The 11,106-nt window shown below is 34.1% G+C and overlaps 1 protein-coding gene and 1 pseudogene across 2 annotated transcripts in view; one reads left to right on the top strand and one right to left on the bottom strand.

Annotated features, from left to right (window-relative positions):
* Positions 1-1,229: 1,229 nt before the first annotated feature.
* The window catches only part of LOC121971879 (sodium/hydrogen exchanger 8-like), a 163,312-nt gene continuing 153,435 nt past the window's right edge, over positions 1,230-11,106 (bottom strand). For both annotated transcript variants that reach the window (XM_042523369.1, XM_042523368.1), the window contains exons 16-23: positions 7,835-8,137; positions 6,651-6,748; positions 6,250-6,381; positions 5,935-6,153; positions 5,634-5,840; positions 5,029-5,293; positions 1,837-2,138; positions 1,230-1,750 (exon numbers count right to left, since the gene is read on the bottom strand). In XM_042523369.1, coding sequence (XP_042379303.1) covers positions 1,400-1,750; positions 1,837-2,138; positions 5,029-5,293; positions 5,634-5,840; positions 5,935-6,153; positions 6,250-6,381; positions 6,651-6,748; positions 7,835-8,137 — 1,877 coding nt within the window. In that variant the 3' untranslated portion in view covers positions 1,230-1,399. The remainder of the gene's footprint in view (positions 1,751-1,836; positions 2,139-5,028; positions 5,294-5,633; positions 5,841-5,934; positions 6,154-6,249; positions 6,382-6,650; positions 6,749-7,834; positions 8,138-11,106) is intronic.
* On the top strand, positions 8,885-9,031 carry LOC121974117 (annotated as a pseudogene).

Here is an 11,106-nt window from a genome sequence, read left to right as displayed (position 1 = left end):
ATATTTAAGTCATTTTTCTCTTGTATTATTGTGATGGGCTCTATGTTTGACATATATGTGTCCCCACGGACATAGTCGAATTAGTACTTAAGTGATATATTGTCACATGAAAATAAAAATCGAATCTCAAAGAAAACAATCCTTTGAAGAATAAAATCTCACTCACCTAAAGATGCCGCTCGAGATTTACTTCCTTTATTTTATTGTGAGACTGATAATGAGGAGTCTTTGGGGTGACCCAATCACCTTTTGACATGAGTATTTTGATTTGAGAACTTGGAGTGAACACCGTACAACGCTCACTTGTAAGGCTTTTTATTATGTTGAAAAATGGTGAACCATGGCCATGTGCATTGCATTCCAATACTCTACTATCTTTTTATTTTCTTTTCTAGCACTATCAATTTGTGATCATAAGTTCAAATTGCATAAACATCTTACAATACAGAGTAAGATTGCACAATAAACTTAATATGATCCAACACTTTCCCCAAACCTCACACTATCAAGAATTTCATGCATCAGGCTACCCTTTAATACTGCCAATTTATATGTTTTCAGGTCCACAACTCAAGTCTCTACGCTTTGGTTTCTTAACTATAATCTTGTCCATGCAATACTCATAGGAATGCTAAATCAATCTTGTCTTGTTAAGTCTTAGTTTGGTAATTTAAGAACACAAATATAACCTACTATTAAGCTCGGATTACTTGAATATAGACAAGTAAAATGGAGACGGGGAGAATAAATAACAAGGATATTATTAACATTAACCAAAACTTCTTAATAGAGAGAATAGTTTTAAATATACATATATAATGGCAAGCTCCAAATTCAATGTCTTGTCCATGTAATTATCTACATTAAAAATATTCATTGACTATAAGAGATAAATACATTCATTGACCGTCCAAAATCTAAAGAGCCACATAATAAACATTTTAAGATGAAACAAATCACACTGTCTTAATTCAACCATTTGAAATAATAGATTAATTAAATAATTACAAGTACATAATAAGATAACAGGAAAGATAGACCCACAGTTTATCAAAGTGAAAGGAAAAAATTTGCAATTAAAGAAAAGCAAAATCATTGTCAGAACTGTTCCTTGAGGGAACAACAAACAAGTGGCAAAAAGGCGAAGCGCTCGCCCCCAGCGCCTCCGATAGTCAGCCAACCCCAGGACCATCACAAAGAAGGTAAATCACGGTGACTAAGGTGACAAGTGAGGGAACAACAAACATGATAAAGTACTTGGAAATACTTATTTCATGATCTCAAGTTTAGGGAGAGAGCAAAGTGCATTTTGCTCTTATGAAGGATATACAAGGTGTGTTTGGAGGTGTAAACAATATATAATACACACAAACATTTAGGAGCAAGTACTTGTCATACTTTACCTATTTTGAGCATTTGAAGTTTCAGATGTCTGGCAGAAGGATAGATTACTGAGGGAATCAATCCTGACAATGACTTCCTCACCTCCTGATTCATCACTGGAGTTATCTTCGCCATCCTCCGGGTTCCTCCGGTTTCTGATTGGTAATGCAGGGTCTGCACCCAATCTGCTAGCGGATCCTGTTGGAGCTAGCCTGTTTTTGAGGCTACCGCCCTCTGATTGAACAGACACAAGAGTTCTGGTATCGTTTACCAATCGCAATGGAATGCTAGGGTGTGACAGGCTGAGTGAATGATTCACTGATGAACCCAACAGGTCATTTCTGCAATGGCTTCTTGGGATATTGGCCTGCATTGAAGAACATTCAATTTGATTGTGAAATTGTTTATTACTTGTAAGGAGAAAAAATGGTGTTGGCTTATAGATTCACAGACCAAGCTCCCGTAAATGCTTAGTTCCATTGCTCGGGCTGATAAACTAGTTGTTTGCTTGGCGGATTCTTTAGGATTCTGATGATCTCCTCTCCCCTTGAACAAATTCTCTGGCCAGCTGAGCAAACCGACATGCTCCTTACTTAGAGTTCTATGGGGTTCACCAGATTGAGAAATCCATGAAGCAGTTCTCTTTGAAAGAGAAACCTCAGTCTCTGACATAGCAAGGTCAAAAAAGATCATCCTAGCCCTTGTTTCTACCTGATAGCCAGAGGCAGAATGACAAAAGCTGAGATTGTTCACGCCTGCAATCAAATGAAGCAACTCAAAAGGTTAGCTCCAAAACTAAGAATGATGAAAGAAATATTTGCTTGCAGCAAGCGACAGTTATTGAAAGGGAAACATGACAAATCCTGAATGAACTTGGGAATAATAATAAAATGAAAACACAGTTCAAATAATGCTCAAAAACTGTTTCCAGTATTTTCTCATAGATTCATAGTCCAATCCCCCATTTATGCAAAAATAAACTGTTTCTAAGCTGTATCTTAGCTGTTGTATAACTCGTCTCTTTGTAATCAAACTACAGGACAATTAGACACAAGCAACTTGCAATGTATACGCAAATGCATAAATCAATTTTATGATTTCATAGACTTTCGTTTTAACAAATTATGAACTGGAAGTTCTTTTCCTACTACAGACTCATGCAGCCTGATCAACCAGCAGATGAACAAATGGATCAGTCGCACTTGTAGTGCAATAATATGAATGACTTGTTATTCACTATTCACTGGGTTTCTAGTCAATAATAAGATCATGTAGGAGAGATGACAGAGTTTTTCAAGGTGTAGCATTGGAACTGCTACGTAGACTTTTGTTTACCAAGGATTCAAATCCCTCTCTTTCCATTTATCTTAATTCACCAATGTTATTGAATTAAATCAAATAACAATTGATACCATCATCTCAACAATGGGACCTTATTTGATATAAATTCTCAATTCCTAATCACATTACTTTTATAAATATAAATATCAGAAAACAAAAAAGTACAATTTGCCCATTTATAACAGGTGAATAATAAAAATTTGGACCAAGGCCCTTAAATCTATTTGTTTTATTTCCACAAAACAGACAAAATTCTATGAAATTTTCTTTGTTATTTTTGCCAGGAATATGCCTGACCTGTGCAAAAAACTCAAAATTATAATAGAAATATCTATAGATTACTCATTGAGACAATCCTTGAATTCATCAAAATTTAATTGGCTTAAGCCCAACCAAGAAAATAAATATTAATGACGTTACGGCTACCAAGGTCCAAAATTTCGAGTTGTATCGAAGTTCCAAAATTTGATTGGAACAAAACTATTTCAGTATTATATCATACCATATCAGTGTTTCGATATATGGTGCTAGTGGAGAATTTGACAGGGAAGAAGGAGATGAAAAAAAAATAAGGAAAGATCACATCTATATTCTTAGCTCCCATATGAAATAATACAATTTTGACATTGAATTCCATTAACAAAAGTTAAGAAAAATAACAAGTATTATTTCAATTCATCTTGACATGCTTTATACGTAGCCTATCAAGAGAGGTTTGGATGTTAGTATGACACAATACTATTTGGCAAATGGCAAGTAGTTTTGAATTTTGATCATTTATTAAAAGAGTAGCCCGGTGCATGAGGATCCCACAAATGCGAGGAAGAATCTATTGCATGCAGCCTTACCCGCTTTGAAGAGGTTATTAACGAGACTTGAACCCGTGACCTCTAGGTCACATGATAATTTATTAGAACAATAATTTTAAATGTGTCGTTCGGTACGATAAGAGATTATTGATATAGATAAAAAATAACTTATCCAATTGATTTAAGCTACTTGTATTTACATTGACTAGTTACACCAAGAATTGAGATCACACATTCTAATAAAATGTGGTTTTAACTAGGCAAGGCACAAGGTACAAGGTACAGACACACATTCTTAGCATTGTAATGTTCAACAACAGATAAGAGCATTTTTTTTTTTAAAAAAAAATTACTCTCTCCAAGCCCATGGTCTCACAAATAATCCAAAAATGGTGTCAGCTATCGAATTTTATCATATTTAAATATTCACATTTAAAATTATTTTTTAACTTTTAAGACGACAAAATAAGTTGATTGGACCAATATTTTAGATTTTGAAAGGTTGAGTTGAAGTCCAACTGAATTTGGATCCATTGTGTAGACAAGGTGAGAGGATCACATAGGTTCGGATTGAGATCTGGACTCATTTTAACAAGCTTAGGTTAAAACCAAATTCATATTTGGGAAAGTCAAGTTCAAGTGCATTAAATTGAGTTACCTTAGTTTTTAATAGGGAATTATATAAACTCCTCCCTCTTTCTCTCTCCATGTATTCCCCCTCTTCCTCTTGATTCATCTATTCTTCTCACAACACCACTCACTGTCTCATGCCCTTTTCTACTTGCCACCCTACCCTGCCCATAGCCACTATCGGCCTCTCCTCCTTCAGAAGCTCTCTCTCTTAATCTTTCTCTCCCTCTTGTCTCTGCTTGCACAAGCAGCCGCCTTTGCCACTCAGAGTCAGGACAACTGCCACTGCATGAGCCATGAGAGTTGTTGTCGTGAGTCATGACTCTCTCTCCTTTTCCCTCTCTTTTTTGCTCGCACAACACTTTCCTCTCCCTCCTGTCTCTCCTTGCACAGACAGTTGCCTTTTCCACTCTTCTCTACTCGCCCAACACTAAGGGGGTTAAGGGGCTCCATGTTCATTGGTTCCACATGGACAAATGCAATAGTCCATTATAAATTAAATACAACAACAACCAAGCCTTTTCCCACTAGGTGGGGTCGGCTTCCATTATAAATTAAATATTAATATAAATTGATGTTTTTCCTAATAACTAGAGCTTTTGGATTAAGTGGTTTAGGGAGCATATTGAAGGTTCTACATCCCATATAGACAACTGGAGGTCTAAGATTCAAATCCTACTTAGTATTAAAAACATGATATTGAAGGCTCTGCATCCCATTGTCTTGAAGGCTCTACATCCTATATAGACAACTGCAGTGGTCTATTGTAAATATAAATGTAAATTGGTTCCTTTCCTATTGGCTTGAGCTTTTGGGATAAATAGTTTGCCAATAAACTTTAACACACATAAAAGGAATGTAATACCTGATGACTCTAAACCAATAGAGCTTTGTTCCACGTTTAAGGGAAGTAATGCAGCTGGGGATGTTATCAACTGTTCAGTTGAATCTTGAGTCTTTAGAAACCCATCTAATAAAAAACCAACAGACCTTGGTCTGATTTCTACTACTTCTCCTCTTATGTATACGTTCATCCTTGATCTTTCAGCAATAAGACTCCTCAATTCTTGCATTGTCATTTTCTCAAATATTTGTGGAAGTATGGTTTTAGCAACAACTATAACACTTTCCTGCAAAGTAAACATCAAATTGTAAAAATATAGAAAGGGATGCATGAACTCGAGTAACTTGAAAGTTCAAACATTAAAGGAACTAAAATGCTTAACAATAAACATGTTTTTCATTCAATTATTATCAGTAGATCATGATTGCAAAGTGTAGTTCAACTGGCAACTACATCAATCACATTCTCATTAAATATTTATACTACCTAATATTACATGACTAGAAATTACTCTGAAGAGGAAATTTTAATTCTAGCGACATACCTGGTTGTCAACGAAGCTAAACTGTAGTAGTACTGTAGTAACAAATAAAGAGAAACATGAGATATAGTGTATAATAGTATACCTGCCAAAGAAAATCTTCAATAGCTGGATCTGATCTTAGTAGTGAGAGTATCTTTTCAGAGTCAATGAAAAAACAATGGACAACAGAGTCAGTAACCATGTCACAAATATATGGCTTTCCAATTAGCACTTCGTATAATCCCAAAGTAGTTCCATGTGAGAAGGTTGGATGCAATGCATGCTCGTTTGTCAACTTCTTACTGGTCCACTGAGGAGATAAACATTATTAAATACCAAGATACAGTTGAAGTGAAAAGAAGAGCTTAACTAAAGCATAGCACATGGAGGACTTTGGATCTAACCTTAACTACTCCAATTGATATGAGCCATATTCCAGTGGGCTTCAAACCCTCTTTATACAAGTTTACACCATGTAGTTTTATTGTTTCCTTGGTTGAATTTTCAAGAGGCTCACGGATATTAGAGGGTAATGCGCCAAGCAAAGGATGGGAACTTAACAGCTCACCGATTTTCGGCATTTCAACCATAGGTGGATTTCTTAGGAGCTTTTTGAGGTCAGTCTGCAAAGTCAGTAGAATTAGCATTGCATATGTGAAGAACCAAGGAATTTTGAAGGATGGAAATTTCGCCAATGTGAGACGGGGATTTTCAGCTACCTGCAGAGCATCATATAGATGAAAAGTCTCCTTGTCTTCCAGTAGTCCAACTTCCTCAAGATTTTGCACATATTCACTCAGATGTTTCAGTATAGAATATGTTACTTGTCTTGTCTTGACAACACGGAGGACCTAGAAGCAAGACAAATTTGTTTGAGAAGAGCATGAAGTGCATAGTCATCAGAGACAATTAAAAGTTTTCATTCCATTTTTCTGAAAAATGTTACAGCAATTCAGACTTTATTCAACTAATAGGAGAACAAACAAAACATGTGTGGCATTATTAACTATCTCAACTTGTCCCTGAAACAAAGGATAAACGTGCTAATTGTTATAATGTCAGCCTAAACATCTCCAACAGAAGTATGATTCTTCAAGGAATGCACTTAGAAGTTACATACCTGGGGAAATGCTAAGCGAACATCTTCCAAAAATTTTCTAGCTTCCTCACCTTCTTCATTGCTTTCATTGATGACAGCAGTAGCAATTACACTCTCACCTGGTGAGGGAAGAACTTTCAGTAAAAGTGTCACAAGTAGTCAGGCAAACCATCTATAACTAGAGTTATAAAATAAAGTCAAGATTCTAAAAAACTGATGTCTGTGCCGTTAAGAATCTCTTCTATGCTAGTGTTGCTGTTTGTACCAATGAGTATTGCATTAGTGCCAACACTCGACATACTTTAGCATGCATTGACACACACCAGAGCTTATCAAGCTAATATTTGTAATTTTTGGTATTTGCTGCTCTAAAATTATAATTCAATTAAATTAATTATGTTTGTTATTTTTTGTAGCTAGTTGTTTTAAAATTTTAATTCAATTGATAATCTAATTGCTAATAATTATTTAAAAAGTAAAGTTTAGTGGAAGAAGATTTAAGTAGTAAAATTCACCTCAATTCAACTTAACTTGCATTGAAGTAAAAAAATTAATAATTCATTTTTAATATACCTACTTAATTGATATTATTTTATTTTCAAAAGTAGAAAATCTAAGTACAAATCATTACAACAACAACAACAACCAAGCCTTATCTCACTAGGTGGGGTCGATCTAAGTGCCGATCATTAAATGAGCAAAATCCATTTGAATTCATCTTAGCACCTTTTAACATGTGCAGAAATATGTCGAGTATAGATATACTATGGTATAATAATTTTAGTATTGAATTCACTATCAAATTCATTAAAGGAAATACCTGAAACATAAAGATGGATATTAAAAGAGGAAAACTCATCTAATTTTCCTCAAGTTTATTGAATGAAATAAACTAAGTAGAAAAAAGTAAAAACTCATTTAAAGTTATCTCGGCACATTTTCAGCATGTTGGGTGTCAACCACAATACAGTGTCCAAAACTGTACCATTCTATGCAACGATAGAAACCCATGCACAAAATTATATTGCAAACCTTGACTGCTAGTATTCTACAATTTTTCATCTCTGATAAATTGTGTAGCAGACTCATAGATATCATTTTTAATATTCATGAACTAGTTTATGAAGCAAGTTCTGAACTGATTATTCATAGCACAAAGATAAGCCAAAAACAATGATATGCACATAAAGTGGCGAGTAATGTACCAAGAAAATCATGAAGTTGCCTCCTGGCCATTCTATGGGCACGAAGAAAAGCTGCACATATATAGCATGCAGACTCCAACCGATCCACGGTGAAATATGTGACCAGCCTCCGTGGAAATCTTCTCATATGAAGGAATCTATAATACTTTGGGAAATGAACACTGGATTTTAAACCCTTCCAATCAGATAGAGGAGCACTTGCTACCAAATCCATAGCTTCATCGACAGACTGCATCAAGAGGTTTGCTGTAAACTGTGTTATTCTTCCCTCATCAAGCATTCCCCAATAAGCAGCCTGAACACCTGAAACATACCATACATTTAGGTCCTTACATAGTGACAAGCTTGAAAATCAACAAGGAGTGGTATTTTTCACATTTACAATTGAGATATAGAATTGAGTTCTCAAAAAATGTAGAAAATGAAAGAACTAAGCAAACAACAACAACAACAACCAAACCTCTATTTAAAGTGGAGTCAGCTATATAGATCCTCCTATGACTTTGAGCTCAATCCTCTACTAAATCTTATTTTATCATTACCAACCAAGTCTTCTTTGGTTACTTTCTTCCTTGATTAATTTGTGTATTTGTCATGCTTTCACATAGTCTAACTGGAGTATTTATTGGCCACCTAATTACATGTTCATCTTACTATTTTATTAAAAATTTGCCCCCTTTACTAACTAATTTTGGTGAAGCCCAAAATGAAAGTACGTTAATGTCCTTTTTTCTTTTCACGCTAAAAATAATTTCAAGGTTTATTAGTAATTTCTACAAACGCATCAATCAGGGATCTAAAGTTTAAGATTCAGCTGTGGTGTGGAATTTTTTCATTAATCAATCATTGATCTAGAGTTTGAGACTCAGCTGCGGCGTATTATTGGAAATTTTTCTCATTATTAATCAGGGATCTAAAGATCGAGACTCAGCTTAGTGTATTATTAATTAATTAAAAATCTAGAGTTTTCTTTAGTCTCACATCTTAGAATTGACACACTGTGAGCAGGAAAGCTTCTATAAATACCTTGGGCCGGCGATGTTAGAAAACATACTTTTCTAGGATTTTTGGCTAAAATCAAGTATGATAGTAAATTAATTTTTTTTATTAAGGGGAAGTCCGTTATAGTAGTTTGGTGCTGGGATTCTCGAGCATCACCCTAGCATTACACTATTGCATGGGTCTGACGCACTCTTACCCAATTTATATCTGATATATAAAAAATTAAATTAATTTTTTATAAAGGAGAGTCCGTTACCCGCATGCGTTCATGTATTATATTATACATGTAACCAGGGGTAGAACCACGTATAGCTTTGGTATAAAATTATAAAAATATTAGAGTCTTGTCCCACTAAAAAAAATAAAAGTAGGGCAATACTAAAAATTAAAACTATTTTCTATAGGTTAATTCTTCTTTCCTTAGATCTCTCCTTGATTGCCCCACGATATAAGAGGCCTAGCTCACGCAACGTGTGTGCACGATTGCTAGTACCATCTTAAAGATGTCACTCGGAGTTTTTCCTCAACAATACAACCACGACTTTCTTTCTAATATTTTCATTTCTTATCATATCCATCCTCTTATGTCCATATATCCATCTTAACATTCTCATCTCTGCAATTTTCATCTTATACTCATGTGCTCGATTCGTAGCCCAATATTCAACTTTATATAGTATAGCAGGTCTAATCGTTGTTTTATAAAACTTACATTTAAGCTTTAGAAGTACTTTACAATTACACAGAACACTTGAAGTCCTCCATTTTAGTCATCCTAATTATAGCCTATGTAAAACATCTATATCAACATTCAATCCTTTTGCAAAAACAATCCAAGATATTTAAAGCTCTCAATTTAACACATCATCTCCCATCTTAACAATCACCTAATTACGTTTAATACTACTAAACTTATATTCCATATGTTCTATTTTTACTCTACTAACCTTAAAAAATTTAACTTTCAATGTTTCCCACCAAGATTCGAGCTTGGCATTTATTCTTTCACGTATATTATCAACCAAAACAATGTTATCTGTAAACAACATGCAATATGGTAATATGTCTTAGATGTGTCGAGTGAGCTCATCCATGATTAGTGTAAAAAGATATAGAGTTAAAATTTATCCTTAATGTAACCCGATCTCTATAGGAAAGACTTCGATTAATTCGCTTAGAGTATTCATTCTTCTCATTATATCCTTATATATATCATTAATTATTCCAATATACACTATACTAACACTTTTCTTTTATAGAATTCCTCATATAATTTTCCTTAGATTTTGTTATAAATTTTTTCTAGGTTAATGAATATCATGTGTAAGTCTTGCTTCCTTTTATGATACTTTCCAACTAGTTGTATGAGAAGATATATCATTAACCTTTCAGGCATGAATCCAAATTGATTTTAAGTCACCTCGATCTCCTTAATTTTTTTTTATCACTTTTTCCTAAAGTTACATAATATAACTTATTAGCTTAATGCCCCTATAATTCATACAATTGTCTCCTTTGTTTACCATTTTTTCGTTTTGCATTCTATTTAATGTTTGCTCTACTTTTGAAATTTAAATTTTTCGATAAATATTTAAAATTCTATACTCCTCTAACCTATTTAAATTTCTTAAGCTAAGTTTCTCACTTAAACCTTTATTAAGAGTTGATGAAAATATCTCTTTCATCACTCCATTATTTCCTCATCCTTCATTAGTACTCTATTGAAATCATTTTTAATGCATCTTATTTGGGTAAGATTCCATGTTTTCCTCTCTTTCACTTTAACTATTCTATAAAAGTCTCCTTCCCCTTATTTTGTATCGAGCATTCGGAAGCTTCATTCTTCGTTTCACTCACTACTTTCTTGGCCTCTTTTTTTTACTATTATATGCTTTTTTTTCTTAAAAGTGTACAATAACTTATAGGTTGTTTGTTGTTGTCACTTTTTCCTTCCTCATTCCACCATCAAGATACTTTATACATTGATATCAGTCCTCTTGACTCACCAAGTACGCTTTTGACCATCATTTTCAAATTTGATGTCATCTTATTCTATGTTGTATTAGAGTTGTCAAGTATTTCTCCTAATATTTGTGCTCCTACCCTTTCCATAGAGATACTTTGTTTTCCATCCTTTAACTTACACACTTGATCCTAGAAGTCATGCACGTTTTCTTTCTATTGATACCATGCTTGACACACGTATCCAACACCATCAACCTATATTGGGTGTTTAAACTTTCGCTAAGGATTACTTTTGCAATTTGACT

The sequence above is a fragment of the Zingiber officinale genome, chromosome 4A, assembly GCF_018446385.1.
Source record: "Zingiber officinale cultivar Zhangliang chromosome 4A, Zo_v1.1, whole genome shotgun sequence".
Classification (NCBI taxonomy): Eukaryota; Viridiplantae; Streptophyta; class Magnoliopsida; order Zingiberales; family Zingiberaceae; genus Zingiber; species Zingiber officinale.
This window is presented reverse-complemented; position numbering and strand designations above follow the sequence as displayed.